Raw genomic sequence first — 21,477 nt, forward strand, 5'->3', positions numbered from 1 at the left:
GAATCGTATTTACATCTTTAAATGGTTGAAAAAAAATCAAAAGAAGAATAATACTTTGCGACATGTGGAAATTACATGACATCAAATTTCAGTGTCCATAAATAAAGTTTTTTTGGAACACAGCCATGCCCATTTGTCCATGTACCATCCACGACTGTTTCCACACTACAGGGTAGAGTGGAGTGGCTGCAGCTCAAAAAGCCTAAGATATTTATGATCTGGCCCTTTACAAAAAAGTTTGCCAACCCTTGCTGTATATAAGCCTCGATAAATTAAAGATCTGTATTGTTCATACATTTAAAAACTGAAAGATGAGAAGTAAACCTGAAGTCGAAAGTGAAGAACATATGTTTGGGGAACAGCCACCACTGTGGGAAGCCAGGAGGTTTCTTCTGGGATAAACCTAACAACCCAGGGTGCACGTGTGCAGACCAGGAGTCTCCTCACCTTGTCTGGTGAAACTTTGCTTTGCCTCTGCTATACATATTATATATAATATATGTTAATATAATTATAATATATAATACATATCATATATATTAACTATATTAATATATAATATATATTACATATAATATATAGGATATAATAATATAAAATATATAATATATTATACATTTTATGTAATATAATAATGTTATAAAATATATAATATTTGGGTCTTGTGGCTGCAGGGAACTGTCTTCTGGAAACAAACTTTCTCTTGTGCTGTGCCTCATTCACCTTCTCTACTTGGGGTCCCGCATTTTGCTCCAGGATTTACACCAGAGGATTGACAAGGTCCGTTTAACCCCACCTTTGGAGGACAGCCGCTTCCACTACGGTTTCAACTCCAACTATCTGAAGAAAATCATCTCCTACTGGCGGAATGAATTTGACTGGAGGAAGCAGGTGGAGAGTCTCAACAGATACCCTCACTTCAAGACTAAGATTGAAGGTATGTTTCCAGAACACCAGCTGGAGGGGGATGTATATCACAGGAACGGCCTTCTTAGGTACTGGACGTGACTTAGGGAATTCCCTGGTGGTCCAGTGGTTAAGACTCTGCGCTTCCACCACAGGGGCATGGATTCGATCCGTAGTCAGGGAACTAAGATCCCGCATGCCTCCCAGTGTGGCAGAAAAAAAAAAAACAACCTTCCTTAGATACTGGACATGACTTAGATAAAGCCGGGAGACCCAGAATTCAATTATTGGCCACTGAGATGTATTTGGAAGGTATAACGCCACAAGGATGCAAAAATAATGCAGAATCCCAAAAAATCCAATGGTCTTTAGAACTAAACAGGAAAACATATAAATAAATTAAAAACCAAAGAAATGAACAATCCACTTCAGTGATGGAACAATCTCTGAGAGGATGGAGATAAGATTTAGATCTGGGCGTGGCCTCGGGTCAATCAGCCCCTCCTTGAAGCTTTGGAGTCCGTGATGCTGTGACTGTTCAAGGGTGCTCAGCCTGTCAGTCAAGGTCCGAATAAAAACTGTCCTGTCTCTGCAGCTCTAGACCTCCTGTCCCAACAGTATCACAGGTTGTCACCCAACTTCATCTGGAAGGGAAGGTATCTCTCAAAATGTTCTTGGGAAAGTAACCTAATATCATTTGGGAGGAGATAATAGTTTCCTAAGTGGAAAAGCATTTTTTTAGCCCCAGAAAGATTTAGAATCAAATATAGAAATGCTTAAGAAAATCAAGCTCATGCTGTTAATTTTTACAAATTTATCTGTTTTTAATTATGGTAAAATACACATAACATAAAGTTGACCATTTAAACCATTAAGTGTACATTGTTATGTGTAACGCCACAGTGGAGTAAGTACTTTTATATTGTTATCAGCCAGCACAGCCATCTATCTTCAGAACTTTTTTTATTTTACAAAACTGAAACTCTGGGGACTTCCCTGGTGGCACAGTGGTTAAGAATCTGCCTGCCAGTGCAGGGGACACGGCTTCGAGCCCTGGTCCAGGAAGATCCCACATGCCGCGGGGCAGCTAAGCCCGGGTGCCACAACTACTGAGCCTGCACTCTAGAGCCCGCAAGCCACAACTACTGAGCCTGCGTGCCACAACTACTGAAGCCTGCGTGCCTAGAGCCTGTGCTCCGCAACAAGAGAAGCCTCTGCGGTGAGAAGCCTGCGCACGGCAACGAAGAGTAGCCCTCACTCGCCGCAACTAGAGAAAGCCCGAGCACAGCAATGAAGGCCCAACGTAGCCAAAAGTAAATAAATAAATAATTAATAAATAAATAAACTGAAACTCTGTACTCATTAAGCAATAACTCCTCATTCCCTCCCTCTCCCTAGCCTCTGGAAACCACCATTCTCTTTTCTGTCTCTATGAATTTAAATATGATTCTGAATCTAAGTATCTCATATGAATGAAATCATACAGTATTTGTCCTTTTGACTGGCTTATTGCACTTAGCATAATGTCCTCAAGGTTCATCCATGTTGTAACATGTGTCAGAATTTCCTTTCTAAGGCTGAATAATATCCCATGGTATAGATATGGCACATTTTGCTTATCCATTCATCCGTCAGTGGACACTTGGGTTGCTTCTGCCTTTTAGCTATTGTGAAAAATATTGCTACGATTATGAGTGTACAAATATCTGTTTATGTTCCTGCTTTCTGTTCTTTGGGTATATACCCAGAAGTGAAATTGCTGAGTCAAATAGTAATTCTATGCTGATTTTTTTGGGGAACTATAATACTGTTTTTCCTAGCAGTTGCACCATTTTAAATTCATCTTCTTAAAAAATGTTCAGAGAGGTTGTATTTACCTTCCCAAGGCTGAAAAGTGCGGGAATTGTCCAGTTTCCTAATTTTCCACCAGAGGAACATGTAAGTAGAAAAGTCCTAACTGCTTACATATATCGTGTGTGAGTATATATAAAACTGCGTGTGAAAGAGCTGCATACTGATTTTCATATGAGAATGTTTTGTAATGTAAATGTAATAAATACTACATTATAGGCAAGGGCCTCCCTGCATTTGAAGAGTAGGTTCTCATTTATATGTATTTGGGGATGAAAAATAATAAAATGAGTAAATATTTTTTGAAGTGTACAAGATTCTCAGTTTCTCCATATTCTTGCCAATATTTGTTATTTTCTGGTTTTGTTTTTGTAATAGCCATCCTAATGGGTGTGAAGTGGTAATATCTCATTGTGGGTTTGATTTACGTTTCTCTAATGATTAATGACGTTGAGCACGTTTTCATGTGCTTGATGGCCATTTGTTTTTCTTCTTTGGAGAAATGTCTACTCAAGTCCTTTGTTCATTTTTGAATCGAGTTGTTTGTTTTTTGTTGTTGTTGTTGAGTTTTAGGAGTTCTCTATATATTCTGGATATTCATCCCCTATGAGATAATGTGATTTGAAAACATTTTCTCCCATTCGGTGGGTTGCTCTACCAATAATTTTTCATGTTGAAGAAATTGCGTGTGTTTGGAATTTTAGATATTTGTAATGTTTAAGAGAATTTGGCCTTTGCAAATAACAGATACGACTTTTCAGTACTAATTTAAAGTGGGTAGTTGAGTCATGGATTTAGACCTGTGATTTTATATGAAAATCTTCCTGAGTTTATATGCAATATTGGAAGATTTAAGCCTCACCATATTTATAAATTTAATTTATTAAAATGTAAGAGTTACTTAAAGTTTGTGGAAGATATACTGGTTAGTCAAATCAAGTAAAGTTCTTATAAAGGAAATTGAAATTATACAGTGTTTAAGGGAGTGTCATAAAGCAAGTATAGACGTGCAGCCCCATTAATCAAAGGTTCCTGGAGAATGACTGTCAACATTTGCTAGATTAAGAAATAAATAGAATAATATTTGTAAGTTGAACTCAAATGCTTAATGAAGAGCTTGAAATTTGTAACTTCAGTAAGTTGAAGAATAATTTTTAAATCTGTAACTTCAATAAGTAGGAGAATAATTCTAAATATAAACCAGTTGTTGCTGTGCACTTTAGAGGACTTTGATACCTTCTGTCATGAGCCTAACACGAGGATCTAAACCATTTTATCTAAGCCACAGTACCTACAGGTCTTTGTATGTAATTTACGAAGGTTGCCTCTTTGTGTGTGTGTGTTTGGTACGCGGGCCTCTCACTTTGGTGGCCTCTCCCGTTGCGGAGCACAGGCTCTGGACGCACAGGCTCAGCGGCCATGGCTCGTGGGCCCAGCCGCTCCGCGGCATGTGGGATCTTCCCGGACTGGGGCACGAACCTGCGTCCCCTGCATCGGCAGGTGGACTCTCAACCACTGCACCACCAGGGAAGCCCCAAAGGTTGCCTTTTGGATCCCTGGTGCCAGATGCCTGGCTCCCTTGGGTTTGACTCAGCTCCTTCTGTTACCCCAGCTCTTCAATGTCCATCCAGCAGATATTGACAGGGCACCTCCTGTACCCAAGCATTCTGCTTGTGACACACAGTCAGAGAAGACAAGGTCCCTGCCTTCCCAGCTCACAGGCTCTCGGGGATGGTTATAGCATGTGGTAAGGGGTGCTATGAGGGAAGAGGCTCCGGGAACTTTTTGAGCCCCACATGCCACCTGGGAGTATAAGGGAAGGCTTCCTGGAGGAGGAGGCATCTAGGCTGAAACTTAAAGGATGGATGGGAGTTTGCCAGGTGTGTGGGGAAGGTTGTCCAGAGGAGGGAACAGCATGTTCCAAAACCCAGAGGCAAGAGGCACTAAAGGGCTGTTTTCTTCCTGGAGGCTTGCAAGCTTGAGAAAGCCTTACCCTGCTGGACCATCTCAGGGTTCCTCACGACATCACAGGATATCAAGTGTTTATAGCACAAAACCTTCTCAGGGTACAAGTGCTCCAAAGGGGGTAGTTTCTTGCGTGGAGTTTATCACGGAAGCAGCCCACTGTGACTGAACCTGTGTGCAGTTCAGTCACTTCCCTAGGCCTGCAGCTTGGCCTTGGCCCTGGGCCCTGCAGTGTGGGTCCTCCTGCTGGACCCAGCTTCACGTGCCGCCTGCCCCCCCGCCGCCACAGTGCTGAGCTGGCCACCTCCCAGCCCTGGGCCCAGCACGCCTTCAACGTGTCTCTTTTCCTGGCTCCCCAGTCCAAGGAAAAGCCTTCTTGACCCAAGAAGGCTCCCTCGTCACTCTCTCTGCTGCTATCCTCCTCCCTCACTTTTGGACCTTTTCGGGGTCCTTTCTGTCTCTGCACTGACCCCTGTGCTCCAGGCTGCTCAAGGCTCAACCTCTGCCCCCACCCCTCCCCGATGCTCTCTCCTCATCCCCACTAGCCTCCTTATTCGGCCTCCCTGTTCCTGCCACTTCCTTGTTCTGTGATGAGCTTCTGGCTCCAGCCCATGACCTGGGCCTCCTGCCACAGATCAGTCTCTGTTCTCAGAGAGTCTAAGACATTCAGGGACTCCGGGGAATGCAGCCCATCACCTCCAGACGGGAGGGGGGAGTCACCCGAGTTGCAGGAAAGTGGAGGTTCAGGGCCAGAACCCAGCTCTCCAGCCTCCCAGCCTGTCTGTTCTTCCTTCACCTGTGGCCACGGTTTCAGCTCGGGCCCTAGGCTGTGACCACCGCCTCCCCTCACCCCCTGGCCAGGCTCAGTGCTGCCCTCTGAGCCCAGTTTGTCTTCTTGATTCTGACCCAGCAGCCTGGGCACAGAGAACCTACCAGTACTACGTAGGGCAACCGAGAGAGCGTTTCCTCCCTAAAGGGAAGGGGGGCCCATAGGGCATATTTTAACATTTTTTTTTAATTTTAAAAATTTACGTATTTAAAATTCAAAAAGTACAGAAGGAGACAGAGTGAAAAGGAAGTCTCCCTCTTGTCCCTCCCCAGGGACAGTGTCTGCTTCTGTTAAACATACGCTTCCAGGGGCTTCCCTGGTGGAGCAGTGGTTAAGCATCCACCTGCCACTGCAGGGGACACAGGTTCGAGCCCTGGTCAGGGAAGATCCCACGTGCCGCAGAGCAACTAAGCCCGTGCACCACAACTACCGAGCCTGCCCTCTAGAGCCCGCGAGCCACAACTACTGAGCCCACGTGCCACAACTACTGAATCCCGCACGCATAGAGCCCGTGCTCTGCAACAAGAGAAGCCACCGCAGTGAAAGCCCCTGCACTGTAATGAAGAGTAGCCCCCGTTCACCGTGACTAGAGAAAGCCTGCACGCAGCAACGAAGACCCAACGCAGCCAAAAATAAATAAATAAAAAATGAATAAATAAATAAATTTATTTAAAAAAAACCAAAACCATACGCTTCCAGGGATAGCCCATGCATACACAAGAATGGATGTATATGTATGTTTTTTCTAACTTTAAACTCAAATGATAATGTGATTGATAGAATTCGAATAAAAAATAATCTCACATCATGCTCTGTGTTCCAAAGGAGATAAAATTACCTACTAAAATAAACTTTAGGAGTAAATTTAGCAGCATAGAAGGACACCCAGGATATATTGTTAAGTGAAGAAAATGAGGTTCCAAAATAGAATGTATGTAGGGTTCTATCTTTGTTAAAAGAAAGTTATGTTCTCTCTTTTTAAAAAAGTCTGAACTGTCTGAACAGCCAAAGAGGAGCCTAAGGAGACATGACAGATAAATGTAATGTGTCCTGGATGGGACCCTGGAATAGAAAAAGGACATTGGGTAAAAACTAAGGAAATCTGAGTAATATTCCATTGTTTGTATGTACCAATATTATTCAGCCTTTAAAAAGAAGGAAATCCTGTGATACGTGACAATATGGATGAAGTTTGAGAACATCATGCCAAGTGTTATAAGCCAATCACCGAAGGACAAATACTGCATGATTCCACTTATAGGAGGTGTCTAAAAGTGTCAAAGAGAGTAGAATGGTGGTTGCCAGGGGCTGGGAGGGGGGCGAACTGGAGAGTTGCTAATTACTGGGTACAAAGTTTCAGTTACAGTTGAGTAAGTTCTAAGGATCCGCTGAAGGACATTGCGCCTGTGGATAATGATACTGTACTATACACTTAAAACTTTGTGAAGACAGTAAGTCTCATGTTAGATGTTCTTACCACCATAAAATTTAAAACATTAAAACTTAAAAAAAAAAACTAAGGAAATCTGCATACTTAAAGCAGGGACTTTAGTTATTAATATATCGGTACTGGTTCATGCATTGTAACAAATGTACCATCCTAACATGAGATGATTAATAGTAGGGGAAACTGAGTAGTGGTATACGGGAACTTCCTGTACAAGCTTCACTATTTTTCTATAAATATAAAATTGTTCCCCCAAAAATTTGTTGCAAAAAGTTGGACAGACAACACAATGTTCTCTTCAGATCATGGGATTACAATGTGGTTTTTCCCCCCTTTTGATTTACCTTTGTTTCTTGTTTTCTATAGAAAACATGGATTATTTGTATAATGAATAAACAACAGACCTTGCTATCGGTGCCAGCCCTCATGGTGGAGGGCTCCAGGTGTGCCAGCAGCCGTGGCTGTGTTTGCCTTGAACATCCAGGCGCAATTCAGTCCACTTGCCTGGGAAGGGGCTGCTATCAAAGGGACCCTAGTGGGGCCTGGAATCCATTCACCTGCCCTTGGCCAGGATGGTGTTCCAGTGCCCAGCGCTCTACCTTAGAAAAATTTTCTCCACTTAAAAAAAAAAAAAAGTTATGCATATGTCCATTGTAGAAAAATTTAGAAGTTCATATAACACAAAAAAGACAGTCATTTACTTGAAATTCTATTGCTCAGAGAGGGCTACTTCTTATATTCTTGTAGTTTATCTCTTCAGACTTTAAAATTCCTATGCACACCATGTAAACATATGCATACATATGACTGCTTATGAAAATTGGGTCATACGATGGATATGGCTTGGTAGTTTGCTTTTATCACTTAGCAATGTATATGGAACTGATTTCCATATTCAATACACGTCGACACTGTCATTTTATTTTATTTATTTACTTTTTGGCTGCACCGCCCAGCATGTGGAATCTTAGTTCCCTAACCAGGGATTGAACTTGTGCCCCCTGCAGTGGAAGCGCAGAGTCCTAAGCACTGGACCGCCCGGGGACTCCTGACCGCCAGGGAAGTCATTTTAGATGACTGTGTTAAATTTCAGTATACTGTTAAATTATAATCTATTTCATTCTCTACTGCTGGATATATAGGGCTTTTTTCCCCCGCAATTTGTAAATTACTAAACAAGTATTCATTGAGTGCTGCCACGAGCCAGGACCTGTTCTGGCCTCTGGGAATCAAGCCGTGTGTGAGCAGCCTGGCCCCGGCCTTACAGACAGAGCTCACGTTCTCACGTGAAAGGGGCACGCTGCAGCTGGCCATGACACTGAGCAAGCTCCCTGGGTATCTGGAGCTCCGTGTAAGCACGCAGCCAGCACTAGCGGTGGTGACTGTAGTCAATACCATGGGGGCGCCGAGGGTGGCAGCCCTGCTCTGGTGGTGCAGAGCCTGATGGGCTGCCCTGAGAGCTGGGACTGTGGCCTCCACAGCCTCAGGGCCCTCTCCCCCTGACCCTGACCGTGTTCTGTCTCCCTAGGCCTGGACATCCACTTCATCCACGTGAAGCCCCCCCAGCTGCCCTCCGGCCAGACCCCAAAGCCCTTGCTGATGGTGCATGGCTGGCCTGGCTCCTTCTTCGAGTTTTATAAGATCATCCCGTTCCTGACTGACCCTCAGAACCATGGCCTGAGCGATGAGCATGTTTTTGAAGTCATCTGTCCATCCATTCCTGGCTATGCCTTCTCAGAGGCATCCTCCCAGAAGGGTACAGGCTGCTGCAGGCTGTGTCACTGCCCCAGGGGTGGGGAGTCGGCTGGGACAGCTTCCTTCAGAGCCTAAGGAGGCTGAGGAAGGAGGGGTCTGAGACCAGAGGGAAGAGAAGCAATGGGGGCGATTTTATTGCCAAAGGGCCAGTGCATCTTCTCAGGTTGTGAGGGACGTGGCAGGCGTCACGACTGTCCAGAGCTGGCTCAGGGCCTGGACTCTCGTGTCCTCAGGAGCTGCCCACTCAGGGCAGGTCCATGTGTGGGCCCTGCACTGTTCCGGGCCAGCGAGGTCGACTAAGCCCCGCACGCAGCGTGGGCCCACGGACGCCCAGCCGGACCGGCCTGAGCCCATCACACACCCTCACTGTCTCCTGCACCAAGGCCAGCACCAGGGGCACTGCCTTCTGGGCACTGGGCACCCCACCTTTGGGCTCCAGGATTCCTTCTCACCCCCTGTGAGCTGCTCTCCCCTCAGCCTGGGGTGGGGGGGATGAGGAATCTCAGAGGGCCCGGGAGGACCCAAGGCGTGACCCCCGCATGGTTCTTCTTTCCCCTTTACAACCAGGCTTCAACTCAGTGGCCACTGCCAGGATCTTTTATAAGCTGATGCTGCGGCTGGGCTTCCAGCAATTCTATGTTCAAGGCGGAGACTGGGGAGCCCTGATCTGCACCAACATGGCCCAGCTGGTGCCCAGGTGAGGGTGGTTGTCAGGCATGTGTGTACGTGTGCAGGTGTGTGTGCACAGCCCATGTGAGGTGGATGTGCAGGGAGGCGGGTTATGCACGCCAGGCCCTGCCTGGGCGTAGTGTCTGAGCCTTGGAGCAGGGGCCACACAAGCAGGATATGTGTGGGCCCAGGGGAGACAAGGGAGGGTCCTCGTCATTCAGCTCTGCCTGGGGCGCTTCGATGTGGATCTTCCCTCCACTTGGTGTCACACAGGATTGGTGACTCTGGGCCAGGTTCCCAGGCAGAGAGGGCCAGTTAGAGGAGGGGAAAGTCAGGGAGTAGACCGTTCTGATGGACCAAGTCCTGGGAGAGGCCTGACCGGGACCTGCTTTTCCACCATGTGGTCACCCCAGGGGCAGATGCCAAAGAGGGCTGGCCCTGTGCTCTCCAGCCCTGTGGCCTCTTTCTCCTCCATCTCCGCCCCCATCGCTTCCCCATCGTTGATGTCACCCAGCCTCCCCTGGCCCTTCTCTGCCCTCAGCCACGTGAAAGGCCTGCACTTGAACATGGCAATCATTTTAAGAAATTTCTACACCCTGATCCTACTCCTGGGATGGCGTTTTGGGAGGCTTTTTGGCTACACCAAGAGGGATATGGAGCTGATGTACCCCTTCAAGAAGGTCTTCTTCAAATTAATGAGGGAGAGCGGCTACCTGCACATCCAGAGCACCAAGCCGGACACCGTAGGTGAGTGGGCAGGCGGAAGAAAGCCTGGCTCAGTGGTTCGGGTCAGGTGGGCTTACATCCATTCCATTCAGCAAGGCTCCCAACCGGGGGGAAGCCTCACCCACCCCAGGAACACGGTTCACGGGGTGAAAACCTCTTGTGAGAGACTCAGAGCTCCTTCCACCCTTACATGGCATTTCTCCACAGACGTGAGTGATGCGTGGTCATAAAATTCCCAAACAACTCCACTGAGCGGCATCAGTGTTCCTGTTGGCTTTGACCCCTGGTCCAAGTCCTACAGTGAGAAGCAGAGGGATGGACAGGGATGGGGGGGAGGACGAAGCCTAGGGCTCTTTAGGCCTGGGGCTTTGGGGGCAGGAGGGTGCCCCAGGGCCTGGGGGCAGTGTCTCCAAGACACTGAGGAGGGCCCAGCAACCGTTTCTGCCATCAGGGCCCTGTTAAGGAATAATATTTTTTTTAAAGATATTAATCACACAGCTATACTTTGTGTGTGTGGGGGGGTATACTATATATTTTGTCAATAAAGTAAGTTACAAATGTAAATAAAAAACCCCCAAATATTTAAAAAGATAAAATCATACAAATAAAAAATGAACACGTGTAAAAGATTTTACTTAACTCATTAATTAATAAAGGAACTAGTAAAATGTAAAACAGAACAGTTCAAAGGCAATTGGGAACACTAAAGTAAATTTGCTAATAGATGCAAAACTTGTCAAAATCCACAGGGTAAAACTCAAGTAAATCTCCACTGGACAAATTTATTTTTCTTGTAGTTTTTTTGAGATATAACTGACATACAGCACTGTATACATGTAAGGTGTACAGCATAATGACTTGACTTACATCTGTTGCAAAATGATTCGCACGATAAGTTTAGTTAACATCCAACATCTCATAGATACAAAGAAAAAGAGAAAAAAATGTTTTTTACTATGTGATGAGAACCTTTAGGATCTACTTTGCTTCTCTGTGAACAAGAATCATTTGCATTCCTGTCAGTTTTCAACAATTTACAGAGCTGTAAAATAGCTCTAAGACAAGGGAAGAGGGGTCCCCTTGACAATCACATGACTCTAGAAAGGTCCACTAGAAACTCTCCGAATTCCACTCAGAGGATACCCAGAACTTGTTTTGCCCATTTCCAAGTCTTTTAGAGTTTCCGTGACAGTCTCATGCTCACACACGTTAGGCAGCTCATGATAATAACAGTGTTTTATAAAACCAGTTTTTTTCCTCTGATTATAAAAGTAATCCATGTTCACTGTCAAAAAATTGAAAGATGCAAAAAAGCACAAAACAGAAAAGACAACCGCCTGAAACCTCTCGTCCTTCCCTACCTCTCCTCTCCCAGACCTGCAGAAGAACTTGCTAACATTTTGGTTGATGAATTTTCGCAAATGGGATCTGTCCATATAACCAGCACGCACTCAAGAAACAAAGCATGACCCACCAGCCCAGAAGCCACCTGCACCCTCTTCTGGGCACTACCCACCATGCCCAGGGCAGCCACCCTCCTGACCTCTGACAGATAGATTGCTTTTGCCTGTTTTTATACTTTATATGCATTGGAATCCTCAAATAGGTGCTCTTTTGAGTCTGGCTTCTTTTGCTGAATATTTTGTTTGTGAGATCCATCCATGCCATTTTTAATGCTTGCTCAGTCTTTGAGCTTATGAGTAGATCAATATGATCTGTAACTGATTCCCTATTTCGGACTTTTAGGTTGTTTCTAATTTTTCACTAATCATAGAATAGAAACCTAAAAAAGCCCGCTTTTAAAAAACAGCATTCATATGTATTTCTCATTTGGATCCTACAAAACCTGGAGTCGTAGACTCTTCAGTGTGAAGGAAGTTGCCCATGTAGCGTATGGATCCCTAAGAGGTAGTGGGAGAGGTGTTACCCCTTTGCCATTAAGGATTCCAAGGCCAAGGGTCAAGGAAGTGAGGTGCTCCTAGAGTTAGGGCAGGGCTGTGCTCTGACGCAGGCTTCCTGCCCACGGTGCCGCTCTGTGGGGCCAGCACCACACCTCTGTCCTGCTGGCCAGCTCCCTGGCCCCAGGCCTGAGTCGCTCGCTTGCTTCTTCCCTTGTCAGGCTGTGCTCTGAATGACTCTCCCGTGGGACTGGCTGCCTATATTCTAGAGAAGTTTTCTACCTGGACCAATCCAGAGTTCCGAGACCTGGAGGATGGAGGCCTGGAGAGGTGAGACCCCATCCACCCCTGCTGCTGGCACCACCTTCCTTACCCCCCTCCCTTCTCGCCATCTTCATCTCTGCTTGCTTAATCTGGGTGGATGGTCAGCAAGTTCCATCTGTTGCTGGATGTCCCACAAATCCTCACCCTGTGGCCAACCTAACCCTGATTTTTGGAGGAGGAAGCTGAGGCCCAGAAAGGTCTAGCCTCACAGTGGAGGGGTCGAGAATAGGATACAGGGCTCAAGACTGTTCCGCTTGCTAAACAGCCTCCTCCTGGGACCGGGGCGTCCAGAGGGCAGCAAGAGCCTCTTTTTGGCCAGGAGTAGGAGCAGCCCATGGCCCCTCCCCCCTGAACCTCGGCAGAGCCGGGCCTCATGGCTGTAGGAATGCATGCTCTGTGGAAGCCGGTCCTGCAGGATGGCTGCAGAAAGAGTGGGGAGGCCGTCCTGTCTCCCGAAGCCTTGGAGGCTGCGGCCTCGACGGCGCAAGACTCCTGGGTCCCTGGTCTGACTTAAGCTTCATCAAGGTTGGTCTTGACCCACCTTCTCCAGGGCCCATCCCTTTTGTTATTCCTTCAGAGACACAGAGGGTGCCAGATACAGTGCTAAGATGTGGAAAAGAGTGAATGGATCTGGCCCTGGAAGTAGGGACTTTGTCTAAGCCATGCCCTAGCCCCAGCACCTGGAACAGCACTGGGCATATAGTCGGTGCTCCATAAATATTTGTGTGGTGAAATGAGCTCTAAAGATGCATGCCAAGGACTGTGGGGCACAGAGAAAGGAGGATTCACTTTGTTTAAGGGACAGGGAGGGGAAATGACTGGGAGAATCTATTTGATCTGGGCCTTAAAGGATGAGTAGGAGTTCGCCAGGTGGAAAGGGCAGAGAAGGGAATTTAGGCAAAGAGCAGAGCAGAAGCCAAGGTTGGAGCGATTAAAATGCACAGTGTGCTTGGAAGGGGTCCCTTGTCCCGAGGCTGGAGCAGGGACAGCGGAGCCACACCAAAAACTCATCCCTATAGGCGGCTCCTCCTAGAGCCTCACCCTGGGATCTGTCTCCCCCGCCCCACACTGGGCAGCACCCAGAGGTCAGTGGAGTGCCACCGGGAGCACCCTGGCGAGGGGTCCGGCCCTGCTCCTTGCACACAAGTACCTGGAGCCAGATGTGAGGCGGGCCAGACCGCCCACAGGCTTCCCCCTTCAGCTCCTGCTTGGCTGCATACCAGGAACACCAAAGCTTTGAGCAGGGGACAGATGTGATCAGAGCTGTGTTCTATAAGGGACACAGATCTTTTTGCAGGAGGGTGGAAATGGTTGCTGTGGTAGTTTTCAAGCTGTGGTCATAGCTGTAGGGGAGATGGAAGCACTTGGCCAACTTGCCAAAAGCCAGTTCACCAGTTGTTTTTTTTTTTTTAATTTATATATTTATTTTTGGCTGCGCTGGGTCTTCGTTGCTGCACGTGGGCTTTCTCTAGTTGCGGCGAGTGGGGGCTACTCTTTGTTGCAGTGCGCAGGCTTCCCATTGCGGTGGCTTCCTTTGTTGCCGAGCACGGGCCCTAAGCACGCAGGCTGCAGTAGTTGTGGCGCGTGGGCTCACTAGTTGTGGCATGTGGGCTCTAGAGCACAGGCTCAGTGGCTGTGGTGCACGGGCTTAGTTGCTCTGCGGCATGTGGGATCTTCCCGGACCAGGGCTCGAACCCATGTCCCCTGCATTGGCAGGTGGATTCTTAACCACTGCGCCACCAGGGAAGTCCCAGTTCACAAGTTTAAATGCTTCTTTTAACTGTTCAGTTTCCATTGACTGGTTTTCATTTTGTTATCAAAATTGCATTTAAAAAGATGTTCAGGACTTCCCTGGTGGCACAAAATGTGGTTCTAAGGATAAAAATATAATTGACCAACTGCATCTAAATAGCTGAAGCAAAAAAGTAAATTAAGCAAACTGACCATTTTGGGCCAATTGGCTTCTGATGAATCAACGAAGCTAATTGCATACAGCTGAGGAGCCCGGCAGGCGGAGCAGCAAATGTTCTTTTTTATTATTTTTTTTGTGGTACGCGGGCCTCTCACTGTTGTGGCCTCTCCCGTTGCGGAGCACAGGCTCCGGATGCGCAGGCTCAGTGGCCATGGCTCACGGGCCCAGCCGCTCCGCGGCATGTGGGATCTTCCCGGACCGGGGCACGAACCCGCGTCCCCTGCATCAGCAGGCGGACTCTCAACCACTGCGCCACCAGGGAAGCCCGCAAATGTTCTTTAATCCAGGCAGCAAGGATGGGGTGGGAATGCAGGATTGAGGGCAGCAGGGCTTGGCGGGGACACAGACAGGCTGAGCTCATTTTCGTCACAGACATGCCGAGTGGGAGATGCTGGCAGGATGCCCAGGCAGAGGTGCCCACTTGGTAACTGGGCTCACAGATCTGGAGCTCAGGTGAGGCGCTGAATTGGAAGGAGTTATTTCCACTGTTCTCTTGGTGAATTAGTAGCTGGAGCCACAGGGTAGATCTCCTCAGACAGAGTGCAGCAGGGCAGCGTCCAGGGATGCTGGGAGGAGCCTTACTGGCTGCAGAAGGACCAGAAGTGAGAGAGTCTGGGAGGCCAGACCCAGCGAGAGGGCCCTACCCGCGAGGCCTGGGCGGCAGGGACAGTTCCGGTGTGCAGGGTGAGGAGGTATGGGCGAGATGGCAGGGGCGGGAGAGAGGGGACGGGGATGGAGCGAGGGGAAGTCCTGAGGGCATTCGGGGTTGGGGGGGCGGGTGACCGATGTTTGGGCCTGAAGAGGCAGATGGAGGCATTTAGGGCCCAGGACAAGGGGCGACAGCTCTCCTAAGCCCCAGATCTGGACTCAAGCAGGGAAGGGTGGGGGGGTGGGAGCTGCTGCCCCATGAACTTGGATTTCCTCAAAGAGGCAGGCAGGGCAGGCGGGGGGCTGTGGGTGAGCACACGGCTGTCAGGACCTTCTGAGGAGGTGGCAGCTGAGTTGGAGAGCGGTGGCGTCAGTAGTGCTGGAGTCCCCTCACGTCTGTGGACTGTCGGGTGGGCTCAGGGTGGCAGGAGGCCCCCAGGGTGAGGGCACTGAAGGGGTGAGTGATGTCAGGGGAGCGAGAGGGTCTGGGGTGCGGTGGGCAGTTATTCTGGGAAAGAGGGCACGTGCTGGGGAGTGGAGGACGAGTTGGGGAACAGTGGGGACATGGAGGCCCAGGAGGCCCAGCCAGTGGAAAGCAGCAGCTGAAGTGGGCAGAGGGGAGGCCATGGAGGGCTCCGGGGGCTCTGGACGCAGGCCGGGCTGAGGGAGCCCAGCAGCAGGAGAGGGAGAGGGCCGGGTGGGCCCAGGAGGAAGCGGGGCTTTCCAGAGTCCACAGGCCACGTGCTCCAACACTAGGTACCAAATGATGATTTCCCTCCAGAGTGTGGGGCTCTGCAGTCTGGGTGGGGTTCACCTGCTCAGCAGTTCCCAGGCTGGAGAAGAAAAGGGATGTCCCATGCTGAGCGGGTGTGGCGGGTCTCTGCAGGACCCCGTGGCTCCCTCCTGGGGTGACACAGGTTTGGTGGGGAGGCAAGCTGGGGGCTAGTGAATAAAAATGCCCCAGGAGCTGCTGACCCTGCCCTGCTTCTCCTGGTGCCCGGTCAGGACAGGATCAGGGCTCCTAAAGCCTGCCTGGAGATCAGGTTTTGCTCAGGGCCTGGCAGGGGTGGGCCCCCCTGAGGATGGTCTGAAGGTGGCCTGCACTGAGGTCCCAGGAGTGGGCACCACCTCTGAGCAGGGTTTGCAGCATCCTACCCACGGACCTCCTGGCTACCCAGCGGTGACCAGCCAAAGCCTCTGGGTTCAGTTGACCTCACCTGCTTCATCCCTTCTGGCCTGAACCGTTAGGCAGGTCAGGAAGGGGGTTGGCTGACACCACCCAAGATGACAGCCTGCCTCGTACATGGTCATCACTCTGCATTACCTGTCGTCACGGTTACGGCGACCCCGGGCCGGGCCTGCCTGTGGCACGGGGATAAGATCACCAAGCTGGCAGTGAGGCCTGAGGAGGGAAGCCAGGAGGGCATAGCGCCTGGCGTACAGCTTGAAAGTGGCGGCTCTTATTTGTGATACAACTGCCCCTGGCACTGAGAGGGGCCTTCCGGTCTGCTTTCCCAGGAAGTTCTCCCTGGACGATCTGCTGACGGGCGTGATGCTCTACTGGACGACAAGCACCATCACCTCCTCCCAGCGCTTCTACAAAGAGAACATGAGACTGGACAATAAGCATGAGGGGTAAGTCCGGCTGAGCCTGGAGCGGGGCTTCTGAGGAGGGTGCCTCCGAGGCAGGGAGCAGGGGAATGGCCTGGCCTTGGACTCAAGGGAGGATGTTGGATGCGGTAAAGGACAGCCTAGCCTTGGGTGCGCACCGGGAGTGTAAGATGAGAACACAATTTAAAGGTCAGGGGTGTCGGGAGAGATTCCTGTCATTAGAAGTAGCTCACGGAGGGAACACCAGGCCTGGTCCCCAGACATCCCGAGGGGCTCCCCCAGGGCCAGGAGGCTGTCCTAGGGTGGCGGTGACGGCTCTGGGACTTCCCTGGAACCCTTTCCTGATCTCACAGGGAGACTCTCAGGCAGCAGCAAAGGGAAGGGGGACGAAGGTGGGAGTAAGAGGCTGTCCCACCCCACCTCGGTGACGCTGTCCAGCTGGGGCAGCCCTTCCAGAAAAGAGGGCCCCAGAGAGGGCTGGAAATGAGGTGGGTGGTTAAAACCCTGGGTCTGTCCTTCTATGGCTCCACGTGGGTGGGCAAACTGAACCCCCAGCCCCCTGAACCCCTGCTTTGGGGGAGAGGGGGGCCAGGCCACAGCTTCCCCCTCAGTGGGATCTCTTGTCTCTTCCAGGATAAAGGTCCACGTGCCCACGGGCTTTGCTGCCTTCCCTTGTGAGTTAATACACATCCCAGAAAAGTGGGTGAAGTCCAAGTACACGAAACTCATCTCTTATTCCTACATGCCCCGTGGGGGCCACTTTGCTGCCTTTGAGGAGCCAGAGCTGCTTGCCCAGGACATCCACAAGTTCATGGGGCTGCTGGAGCGGCAGTGACCCTGGCGGGGAGTGGCTGTCACCTCGCAGGCAGCCCCTGCCCTGGCATGGCAGGCTTCCTCCTGACACCCGCCGTTTTCCCCGGAAGCCCCCGGTCTCCCAGCCCAGCTCCCAGTAGAAGTGAGGCTGGCAGGGAGGCCCCCTCCCAGTCCTCTGTTGGTGGAGTTGCCCCTTTCCCCAGGAATGTGCTTGCTTCCGTCCCCTGTGCGTGCTGGGACCCCATGCTTACCCCTCCACACCCTCCCCACACACTTTGTTAAGCAACATGGCTTTGATGATAAATGATTTTCCTTCTAAGAGCGGCTGGAACAAGTGACATGTCGAGCCCCAACCCCACGTGGGGTGCCCCTTCCAGCAGAGCTGCCAGGTCTGCACTGGGGCTCTTGCTCCAGCCCGGCTGAGAGAGGCAGGATGGGCCACTGGGGCCGGAGGGAGGCCACTCTGTCCTCCCACGTGCCCGCCTGAGGCAGCTGTGAGCAGAGGCAGTGAGGCCGAGTGACTGCCGGGGACCTGCCCGCCTCGCCTCAGCGGGGATGGAAGCGGCCTCCCAGCTCTGCCCACCGGCACCCATCACACCGGCTTGTGCCTCTGGCAGTAGGGAGGCAGCTTCTCTGGCAAGTGCCCAAAGGTGCGTCCCAGCCGCAGAATCCCGTGGGGAGAGAAAAAGCAAGCGGCTGTGCCCCTCCTTCTGTGGCCATAGTTTTCCCTTGGCTTCCAGGAGGCCCTGAGCACTTCTCCCTTTGGAGGGAACAGACAGATGGAATCAAGGGCTGGAGGCTGAGCCCCACACACTGGGCCCCGAAGAGGCGGCATCTCACCAGTCTGGCTGAATGGGCATTTTATTAGTGGTCCTCATTGTCCCTGCCAGCTGTAGGGGACCCTGACCCAGCCACAGTGTCACTGGCAACGTGACAGAAAAACACAGAACCATGGCAGGGATGTAGAGGAGACTGGGGCGGCCCAGCACCGGCCCGCTCCCGTCCTGCGCCCTGCAGCTCGTTCCTGGGGGGCGGGGAGCAGGGGTGTAAAGGGCCTGATAGCCAGAAGGGGAAGCGGGATGGACCTGGACCATCATCTGGCACCCATCTCAGGCCTGCGGTTGCTGCGGACTCTTTGGTTATCAGTTGCGTGTGTGCCCGGAGGAGGGGGGCAGTGTCTGGATGCTCAGAGGGAGAAGGTCTTCCACACGGTACCTCCCCCTCTTACTTGATACAGTCACCACACTGATGGGTTGAAGGGACACAGTGCCAACACATGATCCTGCTGAAAATCATCAGGGGCATCATCCCGGACACAGAGCTGGGCACTTAGGCAGAAGGGGGACTTGGAAATAAACAGAGCCTCGGGCAAGCAAGGGAGAGTCCAGAGCTGCACATCCTCCCCTTACCAGTGCTAGGACTAGACAAGACCACCACCTGATGGCAGTCCCTCACTTCCGCCTCAGCCAAGGGCCAGAGCCCCTCTCTGCTCCCATGTTTTTAGAGCTGTTGTGCTTAAAAGAGGTGAAAAGAAGTCCTGACTTGGTTGAAGTTGGAGTCAAGCCACTTCTCCACCTGTGTCTCTTCCCCTCCCAACTCCCCGGGTCTGGACCAGTCCGGCAGCTCCCCGGCCCTCAGGCCTCCTGGCTGGCGGCCGCCACACTGTCCACAGGGCTCTGATCCAGGCACTGCCCCGGGACGGTCCCACTGATGTTGTGGATGGCACCGTAGGTCTGCTGCTGCTGCGGGGACAGGGCTATTTTCTCCGAGGACAAGCTGTTCAGAATCCGGGGCACGTAGGACTGCCAACAAATGGGGGTGTTAGTGCTTGGGTGGGGTGGGCGTGAGAGTCCCTGTCCCGTTCCTCCCCTACCGCCCCGCCTCCCTCCAGCCGGAAGACACACAGAATGCTCATGAAGGGCACATAAAGAAATAACATCAACCTAGGACGTCAGGACCTAAAATATGCCAACTGCAGATTTTCCTAACAGCCAGAGCAAATCAGAACACACAGTCGCAGAGCTCTCGTGGTCATAAAGAAAGCACACAAACACTAATTTCTCAGAGGAAGCAAAACTTTTCCTGGCACTGGATTCTAGAAGAATTTCTCACTTTATGTAGGAAACAGGTCTATCTACACAGGGCAGGCTTAGAATGCTGTCAGTGGGACTTCTGAGCAGCGGACCGACTCTGTGTAGGTTCTGTTTCCTCTCAATCCCAGACTCCAGCTGCCGACCTGAACCAGGCTGAGAATGAGGGATCTGCATCATCCACCTGCCCTGTCTGGCAGGCACAGTCACAGGTGTGCCTCTGGGTAATGAATCTTCCTGAAACCTTCTCTGGGGCTGGTCCAAAGACAGACACTGGTAAGAGTGCCCGACACCTGAGAGGGAGCCACTGGAAAGAATGCTGCTGCTGATCTAGATCAGCGCTGTCCCAGCCCTGTCTGTCAGGCCGGGGCGGTGGTCACAGCTCGGGGAGCCTGTGGCTCTACCTTCCTTTCCCAACCCCACCCTAGGAGCAGGACCCTGGAGGCCGGAAGCAGGGAGAACCAGGAAGGAAAGGAGTCCTGGTGTCTTTCTAACACTGTGCCCCCCTCCATAGCAGGTAAAATGTTCATTTGTTGAATTCAGGGGGGAGTTAGTGTGACACCCTCTTGGTGCCTATAGCAAAGGACCTCACACAGGCAGGTGCTGGCAAAATGCTGAGAAAGCTTCATCAAACCGCAGGGCCTTGCGATACGGCTTCTAAAGGCCCAGGCTCACCAAGCATTAAATATGCAGAGAAGGAAAGTGAGCAGGCAACTGAAACCGAGGGAGGTGGGTATACATCATGGCAAAACTAATTATCTTCTGGTGATGGATGTGGCTTCACACATGCAAGAGAAAACATCCAGAGGGACCAGGGATTCCTTCTCCAATGATGTTAATTCAGAAACCCGCCTGGCACGTGATCAAGGGACTTCTGTCTTAACAAAAGAGGATCAAAGCAGGTTTGCAGGGCCCACCTGGTCGGGGCCGTTGCAGGTGCTCATGCTCGGCTAAGAACCGCACTTACTGTGAATGGTAAAGGCACGTGGGCCTCCGCCTCACTTCCTTTGTCACTTGCGGATTCTTCTGTCTGCAGACAACAGCAAAAACTTGCAATGATAAACAAAACCGATCTTCCTGAACTAACACCCTCTAAACAAACAGACTATTAACACCCAGAATAATAGTGCCAGCTGGCACAAAGCTCCCAGCGGCAGCCCAAGAGAGGATGGTGTGGGCAGCGCAGGGAGCAGGGAAGGGGGCAGGGAGGGAAGCTACACATCACACCCAACTACCCACGCCTTCCCCGTGGATAAATAAAACCTGGAGAAGGCTGTTGATCTGTTGATCTGGGAAGAGGTGGAGGAGAGATGGAGAATGAAGCCACCATCTCCTCCTCCCAGACCCTGGCTGGGCAGCAGTGGGGGAGGGGCCCTTTACCTTGTAGTTCAGAGGGCTGAGGTGCTTGAAGCATCCAAAGCAGGTGTAGGCCAGGCAGACCAGGATGGTGAGCAGAAGCACCAGGAAGGTGAACAGGGTGAGGGGAGCCTTCAGACCTGGGGACAAAGGGATGCCAGCCTTGGCGTGGGGGGGAGGTCACACCTGGTGCAGGAACTGTGTGTGGCTTCTCTCTCAGGCCGAAGATGAAGAGAAGGCATCACCCACCCCCTTCCCACCATCTCCAGCAGCTGGGATGGTATCTTCACAGGCAGGGTCACAGAGAGTGACCCACTGAGCAGCTGGCATTATCCCTGGTCAGATTTCAGGTGCTGGGGCACCGAGTCAAAGGCCAGTTGCCAGCTTCCTTGCTGGGTCGGTTCCCTCCCGTCTCCAGTGCCCCGGGCAGAGTCACACATCTCTTCTGCCTCCTCCTTCTTCTCAAGAGTGGCAGTTCTCCCTCCTGCGTGTCCTCACTGCCTCCACACTGTGAAGTGTGAGGACCTGGGCCCATCCACACCCACAAAGAGCATCGCGGAGTAACTTCCCCCTCTCTGGTTCAGCCCCTCCATAGCTGGTAAAGGGACCATCTTCCC

The 21,477-nt window shown here is 50.9% G+C and overlaps 2 protein-coding genes across 3 annotated transcripts in view; one reads left to right on the forward strand and one right to left on the reverse strand.

The window, feature by feature from the left end:
* The window catches only part of EPHX1 (epoxide hydrolase 1), a 39,189-nt gene extending 21,449 nt beyond the window's left edge, over positions 1-17,740 (forward strand). For both annotated transcript variants that reach the window (XM_081218951.1, XM_081218952.1), the window contains exons 3-9: positions 757-937; positions 8,527-8,754; positions 9,321-9,450; positions 9,964-10,169; positions 12,268-12,376; positions 16,509-16,625; positions 17,235-17,740. In XM_081218951.1, the coding sequence (XP_081075077.1) occupies positions 757-937; positions 8,527-8,754; positions 9,321-9,450; positions 9,964-10,169; positions 12,268-12,376; positions 16,509-16,625; positions 17,235-17,436 (1,173 nt within the window). In that variant the 3' untranslated portion in view covers positions 17,437-17,740. The remainder of the gene's footprint in view (positions 1-756; positions 938-8,526; positions 8,755-9,320; positions 9,451-9,963; positions 10,170-12,267; positions 12,377-16,508; positions 16,626-17,234) is intronic.
* A 517-nt stretch (positions 17,741-18,257) lies between these two features.
* TMEM63A (transmembrane protein 63A) overlaps positions 18,258-21,477 on the reverse strand; it is a 33,754-nt gene continuing 30,534 nt past the window's right edge. The window contains exons 22-24 of the mRNA XM_081218941.1: positions 20,885-21,000; positions 20,472-20,534; positions 18,258-19,216 (exon numbers count right to left, since the gene is read on the reverse strand). Of these exons, the coding sequence (XP_081075067.1) occupies positions 19,049-19,216; positions 20,472-20,534; positions 20,885-21,000 (347 nt within the window). The 3' untranslated portion in view covers positions 18,258-19,048. The remainder of the gene's footprint in view (positions 19,217-20,471; positions 20,535-20,884; positions 21,001-21,477) is intronic.

This window comes from Mesoplodon bidens, assembly GCF_964165515.1.
Source record: "Mesoplodon bidens genome assembly, chromosome: 2".
Taxonomy (NCBI): Eukaryota; Metazoa; Chordata; class Mammalia; order Artiodactyla; family Ziphiidae; genus Mesoplodon; species Mesoplodon bidens.